Source organism: Ursus americanus, chromosome 29 (assembly GCF_024610735.1).
Source record: "Ursus americanus isolate L20-20 chromosome 29, mUrsAme1.1.p, whole genome shotgun sequence".
In the NCBI taxonomy this organism is placed as follows: domain Eukaryota; kingdom Metazoa; phylum Chordata; class Mammalia; order Carnivora; family Ursidae; genus Ursus; species Ursus americanus.
Genome location: NC_142155.1, coordinates 7,971,842 through 7,991,072, shown reverse-complemented (window position 1 = coordinate 7,991,072; position 19,231 = coordinate 7,971,842). Strand labels below are relative to the sequence as shown.

Genomic DNA, 19,231 nt, shown 5'->3' with positions numbered 1-19,231 from the left:
TTTTAGCTAGCGAGTACATACACCCCTAGATTAGCGTCCACGTGTCTGCTTACAACGCTCAGCTTTTGACATCATTCTAGCAGTTTTCCAATGTGGGGTGTCCAGGAGATCGCTTAGGGTGCAAGGGGCCAACAAGGGATGGTGGGGTGGGGGAGGCACAAACATGCCAGCACCTTCACTCTTACCCGTTTACGTATCAGACTTCCACAAATGCTTTCCTTTGAACAAAGGCTCGCTTAACTAAACAAAAGCTCAAAACCACTGGCTGCCACAGCTCCTTCATTAGGCAGAACGTTTGCTGACAGAAGTACAGTCTGACACGACAGCGACTCCCCGTTCGTTCTGTTGCTCCAATGCAGCTGCAATGCACACGGCTTGAAGAAAGTGAGCTGCTGTGTGGGGCTTGGAAATATGGGCATCATTCTGAGATGTCCAGCGTAGGCACATTTTATGTATCAGTTTCTCCCCTGATTTGCTTATATAATGTCTTTTATCTCTATGCCGAAGGTCCTGAAAAGTATTCCCAACTGGCTGACTGAGGAAGGATGTCCCTTAGCTCTTCCTCATGTGATAAAAACCATTTAAATAAATGTTCCTTGACTGCAGGGAACACTTTGAGGCATTTTACAGTTAACATTAAAAAGATTATGGTCTTGGTCACCAAGCAGTTTATAAATTCATAGGTCCCTGATGGTCCAAAACTGTCTTTCTCAAGCTTCTTGTCATGCTTGTCAGGCCTGAAAAAAGACTCTCTAGTGTCAGACCTCTGAGGGTCTCCCGAGCGCGTATCACCAACTCCAGTTCATTGCACGGCGCCCCTTTCCCACATAGAGCACACGGTCCTATCACTTGCCCCCAACCTGGGGCTGTGTACTGATTGCCTTCTGCCCTCTTCTTTATCGTTCTTTATAATTTCCTTACGCCCTTCTCTTGCGCTCTGGGGCAACACGCACGTGTTGGACAGGAAGTGAAGCATCTCCTTTGATAGGGTCCCGTCCTAAGGCAAGACTTCAGCTCAGTTTGGCTGAAACCAGGCTTCCCCTGGGCTGGCCTGGGCTGAGGACCTGTTAGGTAGTTTTCAGGGCCGCCTCTCCCCGCCTCCAGCAGCCCGTTTCAGTGTGATGAAACCGAGTGTTCGCTAGATGGCGCGCAATAGCCAAAGAAGAAGGAATAGATTAAGGGATGAAATTTTAAGAGCCCCAACTGCTTTCTGCCTTCTTAAAAACCACCGTGCGGTGCGCACTGGCGGAGGGAAGAGAAGTCTGGAAGGAATTCGCGCAGTGGCGGAAGGAGCTCCAGGGGACGGCTGATAGAGCCATTAGTACTGCGTGATTACCTCGAAGGTCGGGCCTCGACGGCCGGGGGAGGGTGCTGGAAACTCCTGGATCATCTTTTCCCGTTCCCAAAAGGCGGAGTTAGGAGTTCCGAGGCAGGCGGGCCCTCCGCGCCCTAGCGCCCAGCGTCATCAAGCCTCACACCTGGACGCAGTGGCTAGATTTCCCACGGATGGCGGGGGAGTAAACCCCCAAGTGCGCGCACCTGCCGCTGCCTGGGGGGAGGGGATTGGGGGAGGAGGGGGAAGGGATGGGGTGGGGGCAGCCTTAGTGCCATCTCTCCCTCTCCTCCCAACTCATAGCCAAGGCTTTGAGGTCTCAGTTTCATTGGTGGGCAGGAGCTGAGGGGTCATTTCTTCGCTGAGAGCATCAGAGAATGAATGACAAACGTACCCGTCCTAATTACTGGTAATCTGCAGGGCACTCTTAAGTGCTCAAGAACATGTTTTAAATTCTTTAAAATCAGGAAAAAAAAAAAAAACCCAATATAATCCACGTCGGGTATTCATCTCTATACCAACACAGTCATAAGATATAATTTTAAGTATTTCTATTTTTATTTATTTTAAAGATTTTTAAAATTTATTTTAGAGAGAGAGACAGATCATGAGCGGCAGGAGAGGCGGAGGGAGTCTCAAGCAGATTGCCTGAGCATGGGGCCCCGTCTTGGGGCTCCATCTCGCAACCCTGAGATCATGACCTGAGCGGAAACCAAGAGACCTGGGTGGAACTGACTAGTCACCCAGGCACCCCTAATTTTAAGTCTTTTAATTAATTAATGTTAATATTTTTATTAATATTCATGAAAGGCCTAGAGCCCACAAAATCTTAATGCATCCCTGGTAGTCTATTTCTTTCTCAAGATGTGAATGTTACCGTGATACAATGTTTGGTGCTCAGCACTCGGTAATTTGTATAAATCTGGCTCTCCCGAGGGCTCCTCTGAGCTATAATAGGGACCTCACCTTCCACACTGGCCCGTGTGGTTTATTTTCCCAAATCTGAGAACATTCCGGATTTGCTGCACCAGCAGAGGGAGTGAGTCTGCTCAGCGGGTCTGGACTGTCAGCGCTGCGGCCTCCAGGAAAGTGCCCTGCGTGGAGGACAATCCCAGCAATGGTCTGCGGCCTTGGGAAAGTAGGTCAGCACCTTTAGCCACCCTCGGCCTTTCTATAAAATGGGCTATTTAAACCAGATGATCACTCATGTCCCTGCAGCTCAAGTATCAATCTCCCATTCTAGGTGTCCTGCGGGAACCACCGAGCTGGAACATGAACAGGACACATACCTCCAGAACTGCTGATGGAATTCGGGGATCAAAAGAACTTTTAAAAAAAAATCTATAATTTAATGTTTCATTGTTTTATTATTTTATTATTGGACAAAACATGTTGTGTTTATGGCTTACAGCTGAAGGGCAGGGTTAAGGTGAGAATAACATTCAATGCTAGAGAGCACAGGGCACAGCACCGTACGAGTGGCTGGAGCTTAACACACATTTGTGGAATTGACTAGGTTACTAGCGGGAGTTCCTTCCGGGTTAAAGAGACATGTAATGTGAAAAACTTTGGGTTTCATTTTAATTATCCACTGTTCTCAAGAACAGGAACCACAAACTTAGGCTCTAGGAACCACAAACGTATATTAGGCTCTCAGAAACTCTTCTATGAATGGATGTGTGAATGCCCTTACACATCTTGCCCCGGCTGAGACTCAAGAATTATTTCTGCTTCGGTCATTATAGGGCGTTTTGGGTGCATCGGTGGTAGGACCGGCTGGTGGAGGGAGAGCTCTGAGAGCAGAGGCTGTGGGAGGAAGCCCAGGCTTCCACGCAGACTCTGCTTTCAGGGGTTCCATGAAGGAAACTCCATGCAGTGGCTCATGTGTGGGAGGAGGGCCCGGGTTGAAATTCTGGAGAGGGCTAAAGGTACCTGGAGGTGCAGGCAATACTGGGGTTCCCTCATGGAAGCATGTGTTAACAGAAAATCCCCATGATGGCATCCCAGGAAGCACGGGGCAGCAGCAGTGGAAACACAAGAGACGGGGCCAGAGACAGAGGACAGAGGGCGGGGGCAGAGGCTGCGAGAGTCTCCTGGAAGGAGAATTCCCGCAGGCGCCTCAGCTCTGAAGGGACACTCCTAGCAGAGCCAATAGTGCATATGAAGGGGACATTAAGAAGTTCAGGACTTTTGTTTCTGAAAGTGAACTTTTTCCTTTTCTTTTTTTTTTTTTTGGCATTCTAAGAATATAACAAAATATTATAGGAGATTTCACTTGGTGAAATACGAAATCTAACAATTCATTTAGGATTAATTAAACTGAAGTGTGTTGTCACTTTTTCTAAATAGGTTAAACAACCTTTGTATACCCAGTAGGAGGGTTGATAAGACTCTTTATAGGATGCCTGGGTGGCCCAGTTGGTTAAGCGTCTGCCCTTGGCTTAGGTCATGATCCCAGGATCCTTGGATCGAGTCCCGCATCGGGCTCCCTCTTTAGAGTGGGGGCCTGCTTCTCCCTCTGCCCCTCCCCCTGCTTGTGCTCTCTCTCTCAAAAATAAATAAATAAAATTAAAAAAAAAAGACTATAAAGAGGCAGTAGACAGACTTGAAGAAAGCACACAGAATTGCCATCGAGTTCCAGCTGTAGCCCTTGGTGATTGTGTGACAAGTAAAAGGTAAGTTACTCACACTTCTCTGAGACACAGCTTTTCTGACTGTGTAATGGGGAGAAGCACCTACTTTGTGTAGTTATTTATTAAGATTAAAAATAGTGTCAATTAATAGTAGCTGTTACTGTTTTTATTGTCACTGTTGTGGTAGGTGACATCTACCACCTTTTCAGAGCTGGCAACTAAATGGGAGTCTTTCACATTATGCAACTTTCCTGAGAAAATGAGTTTGCTCTGGCTGGAAGCATCCTGGACGCCAGACTGTAATTAATTTCAATGTTCACCGTTTACCAGCCTTGAAATCTGCCCATTTTTGAGGAGAGAGTGAGTTAGAATAAGTGTGTGTGGTTTTGCATTTGAAATCTTCAGCCTGCACAGCTAACTGGCATACAAGCCCTCCATGCTTCTAAGGAATTTTCAGAGCAGCCTAAATGAAAGACGACTCTAGTTGCCAGGATGCTGGCAGAATCCTGAGCAAGCTGTGATTTACTCGGTTTTTCAGTTGATAAATCACAGATAGTTCTAACATTGGTTTATACTTTCTATATCATAGATTCATTTATTTGGGTTGTTTTCAAAAGCTGAATGGCAACCACACACAGTGATAACACTGTGTCACTTCTCCTACGTGTCTGTGCCTCTGCAGATGTTATTTGGCCTAATTGATGACTGGCCCTCACTTAGAGACACACCCAGGAATTCAGATGCTGATCTGAATGCGGAATGATATTCTCTAGAAATCTCGTGAGAAGTTTCAACATTTCTGCTCTTCTCTTCTCTTTAGTCTAAAAGTAACAATGGAATAATATTTTCCCCTCCCAGCGTTAGTACCACAAACTACATTTTCACCCTGACCTTAGGCCAAAAGAAAACAAATGAAAAAGACTTGATTGGATTTTGTTTCAAATTTTGCAAATAGAATTAAATAAATGGTCTGTAGGGCATAGAAAAGAATTGCTAAATCCTCTGACGACAACTGCCTTAACCTTCCCCTTCAGCTTGACTACTCTAGACCCCTGACTTCCCTTTCCTTAGAGTAGCTAGTTTACAAAACTTGTCATTGTAAATTCATTCTCTGCTCCTTTGAGATGTCAATCTTCTTGAAAGCTTCTTGCCAGTATTACAACTCAAGACTGCCTTCCACAAGGACCTAGGAACCATTCCTTTGAAATGTAACCATCAAAGAAGATAGCACCCCCTGTTTCCCAGTCTCTGTGGGAGGATAGGAGCCTTGCTCTAAGTTTTAAGATAGGAGGGGAACAGGCCATGTCTCATTTTCTACTTCATTCCAACCTCACTAAGATCTCACCTCTACTCTTGCCAGTCTGCTAGATTGCTTTTGGGAAGGGTTCTAGTGACCTCTGGACTGTGAGCTTTTTTTTTTTTTTTTTTTTTTTTAACGATTTTATTTATTTATTTGAGAGAGAGAGAATGAACGAGAGAGAGAGAGAGAGAGAGAGAGTGAGCACACAAGCTGGGGGAGAGAGAAAGGGAGAGAGAGAGAAGCAGACTCCCCGCTGAGCAGGGAGCCCAGTGTGGGGCTCGATCCCAGGATCCCAGGACCCCAGGATCAGGACCTGAGCCGAAGGCGGTTGCTTGACTGTCTGAATCACCCAGGCGCCCCTGAACTGTCAGCTTAAATGACCTCTACCCATTGTTCACTCGCAGGTGCTGAAATAGCTGAATGCCTGTCTCTCCTGCTCTTCTCTCCTCCTGGCTTCTGCAGCACCATCTTTGGCTCCTCTCAATGACAATCTTTCTATTCCCCATAAAGTGTTGGGGTTCCTCAGAGATTCAGTCCCAGTTCTCCTTTTCTCCTGCCCTACACCTTGCCCTGGGCTATTTTTTCAGCTATTCTCTGGTTTCAACTGAGGTTTCCCAAATGTATATTTTCTGCACTGGTCTCTGGCCTCTAGACACCTGCTTCATAGGACAGGAATCAGTTCACCGAGCATCCATTTCTGTAAAACTGGTTTTCCCAAAAACATTTTAGGAGTATTTTTATATCCTTAAGATAGCTTATTCATTTTTGAATTAAAAAAACCTTTATGAATTAATCTATGTAGCTTTTGTAATTACCTGTATTTTTTACTAAGTGTTTTCAAAATTGGCAGTATTTAATGAATGATGAATTATATATATATGTATATATTTTTATTTTTTTTTGAGAGAGAGGGCATGCATGTGCATGTGAGGCCAGGTGGAGGGGCAGAGGGAGAGTGAAAGAGAGAATCTTGATCAGGGTCCATGCCCAGTGGGGAGCCCGATGTGGGGCTTGATCCCAGGACCCTGAGATCATAATCTGAGCTGAAATCGAGTCCAGAGCTCAACTGACTGAGCCAACCAGGTGCCCCCAAACTGTATGTTTTTATTTTGTAATTTTTTGGTAAAGAATACTTTAAGGACTGTTTGGTACTTAGTTTGAAGACTTTTTGAATTTTAGAAATTTTATTACAGTGTAAACTGTAAAAGACCATAGTCATAAAAAAATAAAAAAGAAAGAAAGAAAAGAAATTGAACAAGGGCTTTTAGACAACCTGGCTTCAAATGCACTGGCTCAGTGTGCCTTTCCCTTCCAGGCTGAGCGACCTTCTTTCCCTCCTTTGTGTCCAAAGCTGCTATCACAGTGAAATAACTGAAGTACCCTGAAACTTCCAGAAGTGTCTCCAACTTCCTCCTGCCTTTCTTGGAGGAGCCCGGCCCCATCCTTCTCTGCCGGGGCCCTTCTTTGCAAGGTAGCACGTGCCTGACAGCGCCATCCTTCAAGAAAGCCTGCCATGACATCCCCTGGCCTCTAGAATTAATTGCTCTCTCTTTTGTGCATCATAATATTTCTGTTCATATCCTGATTATTGTATTTAGTGGACTTGATTATAGTTCTTCGTGTATATATCTATTTCTCTTGGCTGATCGATATTTAGCTGCTTGAGGGCAGGGATCCACTGGGTTCTAGTGCTTGTAATAGTGCCTGACGGGTAGCAGATAATCCCTACTTACTTAATATAGGAATGAACAGGGACCCAATCATGATTGCATGATCATTTATCTGTCTAACTTTTCTGTAACAGCAAAGATAAGGGACAGAGGGACTAAGACTCTGGTGGTTTAAGAAAAACCAACCAACAATTGGAAATAAAGAGAAACGTGGACCACACTAACCTTCAAATTCATGCTAGAGCACTAACAAGCCCCCGTCTAGCAAATAGGGATCATCTGTGGGCCAACCCAGCTGGCTGCCTGCATTTTTTCCCGTCTGTAAGCTAAGAAGAGTTTTTAGTTTTTAAATGGTTGTATAAGTACCTACATAATATCCTCAATTTTGCCTTTTGGCTCACAGAGCCTAATATTTACTATCTGGCCCTTGATGGCACACTTTGATGACCCCTAAAATGCAACAACTTTGTCTGAGTTACCATTTGCTCTTAGTGAGGGTGTTTTACAACTCGAGAGAGTTAGAAGTTATTGTATAGAGGGGCGCCTGGGTGGCACAGCGGTTAAGCGTCTGCCTTCGGCTCAGGGCGTGATCCTGGCGTTATGGGATCGAGCCCCACATCAGGCTCCTCTGCTGTGAGCCTGCTTCTTCCTCTCCCACTCCCCCTGCTTGTGTTCCCTCTCTTGCTGGCTGTCTCTATCCTGTCGAATAAATAAATAAAATCTTAAAAAAAAAAAGAAGTTATTGTATAGAAACTGGATAAGACAAAGTGATGCTAATTTCTGTGTCCTATTTAGCATGACATCCGTATTTCGTCATTCTGCTTTGTTTTCTGGCTGTACAGAATTCCCTTTTCCAGGGCCTTTAGACCAGATTTGTCATCCTAGTGATTCCCTTATTAATGAGTGAAATAAAACTTTGATATACGCTCACGACTTATTTGTATGAAAATTATGGTTTTCACATTTTAAGGGTTATTCTTTGCTAAGGGTTGGGCGAGGAGGGGATGGCTAGGGCTGGTGGCTGCCAGGCCTGGGCAGCACTGGACATGAGGCAGGAGAGCCTCCAGGGTCATGCAGCTTGCTTCTGATCTCCTGTTTCTCCCAGAAAGGTGGTGAGGGAAGGGCAAGGGGTGAGACACACAGTAAGTGTTGCTGTATTTGGCCATCCTGGTTGGGAAAAGTTTAAAATTATAGGATGCCCTCTCTGCTTTCCAAACATAGATTCTTGGGATTCTCTCCTAGAGACAAAGCTATGTATTTATTCCTGGCACACGGTACTTCCCACAGCCGTCCCTTTTCTCTCTTAAGTTTTCCCCTTTTAATTCTCTTCCAGGGAGAGTTTTCTCAACAGATTGGGCCAGTACCAATGAGTTCAAGCAAGCACTGGCAAGATCAACGTGAATCAGGGAGGTTTCTTGTATTTGCTAGATGACCTTCTGGAATTACCTGGGATTTTGATTCTAAGTGCCACTCAGACCTCTTTCATTACGTGCTGGGGGACGGGCACTGCCATACATCAGCCCAAGCCTTAGACACCAGAAAAGACTACGCCAGCAATAGAGCCGTGTAGGGGCTGTGTAAATTGGAATTCGAGTCCCTGTTCTTCAGGAACCTGAAGTAATTATCTTCATTTGGGGTCCGGGGACCTGAGAGGCAACATGATCAGCTGGCTGCACTGGTTCGTTGTACTAGGAGGACATTTTAATCAGCTTGTCTGTCAATCACCATGACAGCTTACACTCCAATATACCACCCAAAGGAGAAAATCTGGATCAGTTAGTCACACTGAACACCTAGGAGCAAAATAGCTCTCATATTCTAGATTAAAGAAAAAGAAAAAGGAAGAAAACTATTGAAAATCATCTGCATTTGTCCCCTCAGTTTGTTTTAAAATCTAGACATCCATTTTTTCTATAATCACAATACTAATATTGTGCGTAGTCCCCCAAACTAAAACTACACAGGAGAACTCATGCTAGAAACACTTTACTGTAACCATAGAGTTTTGTTTGTTTGTTTTGTTTTGTTTTTTTTGGAAGAGAGTTTTACAATTCAGGTTTAAGAAGTTTTAGGAGATAAGCAGATTAATGGATGTTAAGAAGTTCATTGCCTCTGTTGGGGTGCAATGGTTGTGAGTGTTTTAGGGTTGGGGCTGTCCCTGCCTGGATTGAAACAGGATGTGAACAGGGAGGAGGAGCTGTGGATAGTGTGAGGACGAGGTGGGGGTGTGCGGGTCTGTCGTCAGAGGGGGTGCCGGATGGCTGCAGCCTCCGCCCTCCAACGGCAGCTGGCACGGCGGCCCCGGCACGTGTGGCTGGCATCCTGCCTCTCCAGCTCTGATGCTGACCAAGTGTCTCCTGGACCAAGCTCCTCTCAGGCTCCCCTGAAATTCTCAACTCGGCCTCCGCTTTTGAGCTTCAGCGTTCCCCTCTTCATTGTCCAATTTTAGCAAGAAGAATTTCTTCTCAGTAAGTTCCACCTGCTGCCCTCCACCCTGCTCTTTGGCTATAAATTCCCACTTGCCCATGCTGTACTTGGAGCTAAGTCCACTCTCTCCACGTCAAGACCCCCTGCGGGGGTCGCTATCTCCATCGAGATGGCCCTCCTTGAATAAAGTCTTCCCTGCCATCTTGCCAAGTGTCATTGAATTTTTTTTTTTTTTTTTAATGGTACTGGCCATCTTGGTGGCTGCTGAGCTCTGTCTCACTGTGGGAGACCAGCCCAGAGGGACGAGAATTCTCTACATTAATCTCTAGGCGCAAATTCTCTCTTGCCTTTAGACACTAGGTCTCAATAAAATGGGATTTAAAGGAAAATTCAGTGCTGCCTTCATAATGCCTCAGTGATTTGCAAACTCACAAAAATTTGGAGCTAAATGTCGCATATCAGAAAGTGCTCCTTACACAGTCTTTTTGAATGAAAAAGGCAGAGTTCTGATCATTCTAAAGTATCCCTCTTTGGCCATCCCGCAAGATCTTTTGGGCAGGGACTGACTTTCGTGTATTAATGTGCGAGACGACGGTGGATGAACGCTTATTGTTTTGGATTAAGCACGTAGAAGATGGTCAAGGTCTGATAATCAACCACTTGCTAGTTACTTGGGGGAGTTTTCCCTTTGCCTTTGGGGAAATAACTAAACCAGGATCTCTAGTGGGCGGTGAGGAGCTCACCTCTACTCCCTGACTGTTCAAACCCTCTTCCTTTCCCCCCCTTTCGGGGGCAGCTCGGCACAGTGGCCTTTCCCAGTAAATAGGAGTCCTTTTAGGTATTGAACTTATCCATTTTGACAAATATAGGGGAATTTGTAAAGTTACATTGTTATGTATTTTTAACTTTTATAAAATTCTTATTTGGCTTTCTAATTCTGCTGTCCTCAAATCCTTTGGTTCAGGCTTTACTTATGTCCTAGCAGGTTCACTACAGGCATTTCTTGGCAGACATCTTCCACCCATCCATCCATCCATCCTTCCATCCATCCTTATTCTGTTGAGTTTTTAATGTATCAGAAATTCAGATTTTTCTCATTCTCTAAGTATTTAGTAAGAAATAGCATACGGTAGTGTCCCAGGTGTCCCATGTACTCTGGCCTCCCTTGTTCTACCATTAGAAGAATAAATTGCCCATGTACCCCACAGTACCAAGGCCTTTCTGGGATGGCTCTGTATAAATTTGGCTCCAGCAGGGACTGAAACCAAAGTTAACAGCATCTCACTTCAGATGCTTTTGGCTTCTTAGAGGAAAAGCTACATAGCCAAACTGGTACCAGGAAAGAAGCATAATTTCAGTTCCAGCCTCTGTACAAATACCTTGTCAGGGTGCTTCTTACTGTTCTCACTGGTACCCTGTGCAAATCACAAATTACTAATCAAGTTAATAACGACAATGTTACAATATTAGCTACCAATATTCCTTAGTCGACTACGATGTGTCCAGTGGTATGCTGGGTGATGCAAACATTAATCCTTACAACTGTTTACTATCTCTGTTTTCCAGTTGTGGAAATTGAGTGCTGCTGTTAGCGCACTGGACTCATATTCAGGACTATGACCCTCCAAAGTCATTGCTATGCTGCGTTTCCATCCAACATCCCCAGGGTCCCCTCCGCATCCCTGGCAAGGCACCACTAGCTTCCTGCTGTCTTTCTAAGGCACTACTTAAGTGGCACCTGCATCCAGAAGCCCGTCCCCACGGTAGCACACCTGAGTCTCCACTTGGCTCCTGACGCTGACCTGCTCATGTTGTTGGATGGGTCTCTAAGTCGACTGTCAGCTCTCCAAAGGAGGAAGGAAGGGATGAGATTGGACCCTCACCTCTGTTATGCTTTCCAAGTTCTGTACACATCCCTGTTCATTGCTTTCAATTGACTGAAGAAATTGGTCTCCCGATTCTAACTGGCAGGCACCCCTGGTTCCTTCTCAGTTCTGAGGTGGTTTTCAGGGGGAAGAGGCAGTACATTACTAGCATTTAGGAGGTCTTTGATTTCTTAGGGGGTCCTCAGGGCTTTCTTCGCTGCCCCTGTTCAGAGGTAAGCACTCCCAGACTTAGTGCCTGAGGGTGATCCGTCTTTTTAATGATCCTGTTTACTGAAATGGGAGGCAATTTTCTTAAAGTTGCTCAAAGTTCTACTCTGGCAAAGATAAGTGTCTCCCCACTGAGCCTCTTTGTTTGCATTATGCCCGAGGCCTTTTCCCTCTGCCTCCGTTGTTAGTCCACAGGAAGCCAGAGCGGAGGTTAAAGATTCCCTTCACTAATTCACAGCCAATTAGGAGGCTTTGTTTCCAACCTGACCAGGAGGTCGGCTGGCAGTAGATTCGCAGCCTTGCCCCTCCGCACTCCCGGGAATTTAAAAATCTTCCTTTATTGGTTAGAAAACAGAATTTTGAAAGTAATGGTGAAAACAGTTCCTAATTTGGGCGTAGCTGGTTACAGTGGTACACACAGTACATTTTATTATCAGAATGAATATTTGCTATCATGTAGCTTTGGGCTAACCCCCGTTATCTTTAAAAGTTTTCTTCACATCTAACACTTCGCTGTTTTAACCTGCACACGGAAGCTGATTTAAGGTGTACAGATGGAAAGGGACATTATTTTCTTTCTTTGGTGATGGTACAGTGGCTTTTTCCCCCAGGTTTGGATATTGGTCTAATGATTAGTTTTCTTCCCTCAGGACACTGTTTCAGCTTCATCCTGAATTGTGTTATTAGGAGGCAGTTCTGGTAGTTCACTACGGCTGGAAGGTTTCTTAGGTAGAAACGCTCCAGGTTGTTGCAGTTTGCTAAGAAAGTGCTTCTGACTTCTCGCAGAATGCAAATTAGCTTGGCTGTTTAAACGACAACAACAACAACAACAGAAACAAGGTCTTAAAAAGCAAAAGTTGTGTTCTGAGGGGGAAATTAAAGCTCCCAGATTGTGAAGCATGAGGTGTGCTTGTTCTCCGCTTTTTGATGTAGGAAAACTTTAACCTGCGTGGTTTAGGACCCTACCTTTCTACTAAGGTGATCCACTAGCTTCCAAAACGTTTTTTAACAAGTGGGATTTTAATTTGATTTTTGTGGCCTCAAAGTTGAACTGTTTGCTAAACAGAGACACAAAACCAAAAAACTCCCACAATTTTCTGGGTTGGATTTTTTACCTGGTTCAATGTCGAGAGAGTAGCTGTCTATCTCGAGGTCAAGTCGTTGGGCTGCAGCAGAACGAAAATCCTCCAAGACCCCCTGCACAGCCTTGGTGAGGTTATAGGGCACCGACTTAGCAAACCTCATTTTGCTGTTCACGATCACACTCCCATTTCTGAAGTTAAGTATTTCAAGTTGCTTAAATCCTGTAAGATTGGAGCGTAGGTATGGAACCAGCTGCAAAATAAAAGATGGTTTACTCTTAACTGTGTTCTAAGTGCTCAGCGGCTGCTAATTCCATTATACTCACTTCTCATCATCTGAGGCATAAATTTCAGTTCCTTTTTGATTATTTTTATTTTTGTGTTTGGATTTAGTGTGAGACCAGAACACGACTATTTTATGATCTATTTGCAGTGATTATGGCCCATATTTCCACCTTTCTTTTTGTGTATTGAGATGGATGGGCAGTGATTTTCTTCATGATGAATTGGGAGAACAGGGGATTTTTAAAAATCTAGGCCAATGTTATCGGCAAAGCAGGAATGCCAGGTTCAGTTATTAAAAAAAAAAAAAATCCAAGCAAATAAAAACATGCTCCAAACTGAGCCCAGGAGCAGACTGACCGAGGCCTGTATAAATGGGACATCTATTTGGAAGCAACCAATTGAAATGACCAATTGAAGTAACAGCTTACACATCAGCTTGTCTGTCTATGCAGGACATGCTGCACAGTGCAAACAGCAGGGAACTGGCTGTCAGGGGACTTGGGTGTCAGTCCTGGAACTGTTTCCAGCTAGCTGTGTGACCTTCATCAAACCATTTATCCGTTGTATTGTACCTCAGTTCCCTTACCTGAATTGTGAGGAAGAAGAAAAAGTGGTTCCCCAAGGACCTTTTCCAAATCGTGATTTAATAATCTCAGAAGCACACCCAAGGGCTTCAGATTCCCACACCTGCCTATGTGAGCCACAGCCATCCCCGAGATCACTTTTCAGAAATGTCTGAAACTCAGCAGTGTCTGCTTTGTTCTTGGCCCTGAAGTTAACCCCCCTCTTCAATTGACACCTACGCACACGGAGAGGACACAGATGCAAGCTAAAATCTGCCAGGCTTAGCCCAGATCTACTTTGTCTTGTCCCTGTCCCCACCCCACCAGAATTTTGACTCTCACCTTGCCTATATCCCCCTCCCCCAGGTTATTGTAAAAATAAGACGAAATTGTATACAAAGTGTGGAACTTCTCAGTCTACTCGGTCCTCTCCTACTTGCATTGACTGGGCTCAGTTTTTATGTCTTAGCATGGCGCTGGCCTCTGGTGGGAATTCGCTGTCTTTACCCAGTATGCAGATGACTGCTGCTCCCTTCTCTCAAATCCATTTTCTTCTTCACAGGAAAGAGGCTGCCTCGCTAGAAATCACATTTCCCAGCCCCCTTTGCAGCAAGGTGTGGCCATGTGCTAGTTCCCATCAACAGAATATGAGTGGAAGATGTGTGGGCAACTTTGGTATCTTTCACTTTCTTAGGAAACTGCTCACCCTGGGCTTCCCTCTCTCGCCCCTTCTCACAAGTGGAAACAGGGATTTATTGGTGACTCAGCTTTTTGTGAATGAGGAAACACCATTGGGGTTGTCAGAGTTACAAGACAGGGGAAGTGTGGGTCGCTGGATGACACTGTACAGCAGAACTGCCCTACCCACCAAGTTGAGGAGAAGCAAACTTGTATCTTACTTATGTTATTATATTCTTTTTTCTTTTTTTTTGAAGTATAGTTGACACACAATGTTATATTAGTTTCAGGTGTACAACGTCGTGAGTTAACAAGTCTATCTGCTTTGCTACGCTCACCACAAGTGTAGTTACCATCTGTCCCCATACTTAAGTTACTATATTTTTGAGCTCTTCATTATGGAAGCTCAGCACGTACTCTAACACACCTGAGCTAGGTGCACTGGGACTCTGTTCCCTGAGATTATCCCGATATCTGCTCACCTCCCCTCACTGGGGTGGGGGGAGGTTGCATAAAGTCTTCCTTTAAAGTTCACTTGGAGACCTTGGTTTTTATGTGGTTTTAATTTGCATAATGATTTAAATGAAAATGATTTATTTGAAGCTTACAAATATTTTTCTGTTATTTTCAGAAGTTCTACGATTTTTGCATTGTGTGCTTTAATTGGCTGTGACTGTATCCAGGCATCACATAGTTGAGCATTTCTTATTATCTATGTGTTTCTTATTGTACATATAGAAACAAAATAGACATGTGAGTTTGGGGGTATTGTATAATCAAAGATATGTGCCATCATGACCGTCATCTCACTTTCTTTGTTAGGGATCAGGGATGATACGCCATTTAACTATTTTTTAGTTTCACGAGAACTTAAGGGGAACTAAGAATGGAATCCTTACACTTGAACTCTCGACCTCATCTGTTCTGGACCTTTCTAGTTTTGAATCCATCTCATGGCTGGAAAACAGCCTGTGGCCTTATAACTTAGGGAAAGTTTGCTCATATTGCTTTTAAACTCCACGTTCAGTGCTTGAGTGGCTATGTATTATTCCGGAGAAAACTACATTAGGAAGAACTATGATGAAAAAATCTTAGGGAAAGATCTCACGGGGCTGGGCAGTGTCTGCCTGGAGTGTCCACCGCAGAACTTACTTGCTTGTTGGACCTGAATCCATCCCCACACTTTAGCTAAATGCCTTAAGCAACAGCTATGTCAGAGGCTTGTCTCATCCAACATTCATTGCTCAACACAACCTGTGACTATATTCTAAAGCGACAAGGAAAAAAAGAAGGACATGCAGGGAATTGGAAGCAGAGCTTACTCACCAGCTGTGTGAACCATTGCTCCAGACCTTGGTACTCCAGAGAACTCTTGTTGAATAGGTTGTTGGAGAAGGGCATGTTAGCAACTCGCAGACTGAAGAACACTACCAGTTCTTGGCCCGTGGTGGCCATGGTCATAGAACTAGTGGTGATGTACTGTAAAGCTGGGTTAGGAGTGGTATTCTCCAAGAAATGACCTGGGGTAGTAACATCCCCCCTGAGTCTTGGTACCTCAGAGGAGGCAGGAGCATTAGTTAGACCCATTATGTCCAAGTCTCTCATGATATCTTGGCTGCCTGAAGATGCAGTTGAATGTGAAATTTCCAGAGCTGATTGGCTGATGGCAGAATAGTCATCCGTGGGGATGGTTAGTCCCGGGATTAGTACTGTCTGGTCAATGGGCATTATGTCTGTGGCACTTTGATCAGTCAGAGAGAAGATGCTTGATGCAGTAAAGAAGGGAAGAGTGTCTGATAGCGAAGCAGAGGCCTTGGCAGGTGGAGACTGAGAACTGCCTGTGGAAAGATCTTCTGAGTCCAATTAATTTTGTCCAGGTATTTTCCCCAAAGAATAGAAAGCAAAAAAGGAAATCCAAAGTTAGACTTAACTTCAACAATGCATTTGCATTGACTGCTTTAATGTCATATTTTTAAAGAAGAAGAAATTGGTATAGAAAGGATAGGCAGTCCTGTGTCCAAACCTAGGGAAAGAGAGGGTGGGTCCCTGTACTCATTTCATTCACGCCCAAGTAGTTCTAGATAGATGAGACTAAAAGACCACCAGTAACCTAAAATTTCTGCTTAGCCAGAAACAACACAGCTAGGGACCAGCTGGTAACAAACTGACTAGGTCACCAGGTGGGGCCAAAACACAGCCGGCATCAGAATAGATTTGGATCCCACATTGCCCTCAGGTACTCCCAGCCAATTAGCTATGCGGTTTGGGTCCAGAAATTTTATTCACCTTCCAATCGTGCAAGCCTGCATTTTATGCATTTGGATTTTTTTGAATCCGAGTTATCACATTTTGGTAGTTTTACCACTTAAAATTTAAATTATGCTTTCCCAAAATTGGATAATCTGGCTGAATAACTTGCCAATTTGCAAAATGATTTTGGGAAAGTAAAGGTGTGGGTGACACATATAATTTGAACTTTATATTGGCCATACAACTTGTTCAATATTTGATAGTATTTAGAGTTTTTTCACTTTTACATGAGTATACCTTCGTAATTTTTACCACCATTTTGCATTTCTTCCTTGGATAGGAACACATTGAACTCCTAAAGTCTATTCTCTTTTTGGTACAAAGTTAAAATCAGTAAGTATTTATGAACTAAGAAAGTGGTTATATGAGACTTTCAGATAAAGAGATCAGTGGGTTATTAAAATATTCCAATAAACCTAAATCCAGAGCCACTGACAATATTTAAGGCATTAGGTAGATCAAAACAAGGAGCTTTCTGTGATTACTTCAGGGGCATTTTGGCAAATATGTGGGAAAGCTGTGTTGAAATCCAAATGCTAAGCATGATGAATGGACTGTCTGGATGCAGATATAATCTTTGGACTCTCTGTCAGCTAATTTACTAGAGTGCAATCACCCAAACTGAAACTCCAAGTGATAAATAGCTCTGAAAGGTGGAATCATATTACTTTTATTAGTTTCTTAAAATAAAACCTGCCTGTTGGTGAACTGTACCCAGATTTCAGAGAAGTACCCTCTTTTCTCTCACTTGAAGAGAATGCCTGGGCATGTTCGCCCATACTTATTTAACTGTCAGAAATGATGTTTTCTAACATCCACGATCTCTCTGGATATACACCCGTAGTTTTATTCAAGTGTTCACTGCCATGGACTGAATGTTTTCTATCTCCCCCCAGTGCAGACTTTGAAGCCCTAATCTCCAACGTGACAGTATTTGGAGGTGGGTCTTTGGGAGGTAGTTAGGCCATGAGGGTGGATCCAACATGAATGGGATTAGTGTTCTTACAAGAGGAGACACAGAGAGATCATCTCTCCCTCTGCTATGTGAGGATACAGCAAGAAGGCATCCTTCTGCAGAACAGAAAGACATGCCTCACCAGGGACCAAATCAGCTGGCAGCTTGATCTTGGGCTTCCCAGTCTCCAGAACTGTGAAAAATAAATTCCTGTTGTTTAAGCCCTCCCAGTCAATGGTATTTTGCTGCAGCAGCCTGAGCTGACTAAGACATCCATAGAAGTATCTGGGATGAATAAATGAAAAGGCTGCAAGTACTACCGTGATTTGATTTGACTTCTTTGTGTCACGGGGAGGTGCATATGAACTTGTGTTCCTATGACGTGGTCTTTCTGCTCCTCCAGACGATAAGGGTCTGGGAAGAAGCACAATGACAGATATCTTCATCCTGCTTCTGAGCCAGCATCTTATTACTCACACTTTTGTTACTAGATAGATTTTAGCCAGATTAAAATAGTCTGCTGCCTTAATGTCATCAACCAATAAAAGTGAATTTCTAACTCCATCCCTTTGTGGCATTTTAACATTAATCTTTTACATTCAAAATAAACGTAACCAAGTTCTTACTGATAGAACAGTTGGCTATTTAAATGTAGGGTCTCTAGGGATGCCTGGGTGGCTCAGTCAGTTAAGCGTCTGCTCAGGTCATGCTCCTGGGGTGCGGGATCTAGTCTTGCATCAGGCTCCTTGCTCAGTGGGGAGTCTGCTTCTCCCTCTGCCTGCTTCTCCCTCTCCTGCCACTCCCCCTGCTTGTTCTCTTGTTCTCCCTCTGGCAAATAAATAAATAAATAAATAAATAAATAAATAAATAAATAAAATCTTAAAAAAAATAAATGTAGGGTTGCTAGATAAAGTGCAGGATTTTCATTGGAAAATAAACTAAACAATTGTTAGTTGTTTATCTGAAATTCAAATTTAGCTGGGCATCTTGTGTTTTTCTTTGCTGAATCTAGCAGTCCTTTTTAAGTGTGGTTTTAAAAGACTCTATCCTCTCTTGGCTTGAGATTGAAACTAGTAAGTCTATGGCTAATTCTTTTGAAATAAAAATATTGTCAAACCTCATCACTACTTATAAATATATTTTAGACAATTATGTTTTCATTTGATTCTTATGTAAAAATTAGACATGTCAATGACACAGGCCATTTCAACATTGAGTATTTTACACTGCAACAGAGAAGTCAAGCACTAAAGGCCAAGGCCATTTATTTTATCATGAGGTATGCAAAATAAGCAAACTCAAAATAACCTGACTTTTAGCTGTTATGTTACAGTGTGTGTGGGGTTCCTGTGACGGTGTGGGGTGTGTTTACATGTTGTGTGCATGGTGGGGGTGATGGTTAGAATTCCTGCTGCTGGGTATAGAGGAAATGGCTAGTTTGGTCACTTCTGTGCAGGAGACCTGTCCAAAAGCAAAGGTCATAGAAAAAATAGTACATACCAAAGTATATGAATTCAGGTTTAGCTGAAACCCATAGTGAGAGATGCTGGTAATGGGTGAAGGTGGGCACGGTGGGGGAAGCCAGAAGCCATACTAGTAGCCAAAGGAAGGTAAAGCAGAAGATAAGCAAGGTGTGAGGGACAAGTAGAGATGAAAGAATATTTTAAATGCTTCTAGAAAAAGATACACAGACATAGCATAAACATCAAGTGGTTATCTATTTTATGTTTAAAAATCTAAAAATAAATTCCACAATCTCTTTTAGATCTTCAAGTAGCATGACCAACAATTTCTTCATTCTATATCAAACAAATCCATTCTTATTTATCATAAAGAAAATTATTACTTTCCTTTTTGCCCTGATATAGGGATAGGAAGTAAGTGTTTATTATACATTCATTC

General features: G+C 43.6%; 1 protein-coding gene across 3 annotated transcripts in view; it reads right to left on the bottom strand.

Annotated features, from left to right (window-relative positions):
* IMPG1 (interphotoreceptor matrix proteoglycan 1) overlaps positions 1–19,231 on the bottom strand; it is a 124,233-nt gene that overhangs the window by 11,827 nt on the left and 93,175 nt on the right. For 2 of the 3 annotated variants that reach the window (XM_045803982.2, XM_045803993.2), the window contains 2 exons: positions 15,391–15,902; positions 12,572–12,791 (listed from right to left, as the gene is read on the bottom strand). In XM_045803982.2, the coding sequence (XP_045659938.2) occupies positions 12,572–12,791; positions 15,391–15,902 (732 nt within the window). The remainder of the gene's footprint in view (positions 1–12,571; positions 12,792–15,390; positions 15,903–19,231) is intronic. The other variant, XM_087856942.1, reaches the window with a different exon arrangement.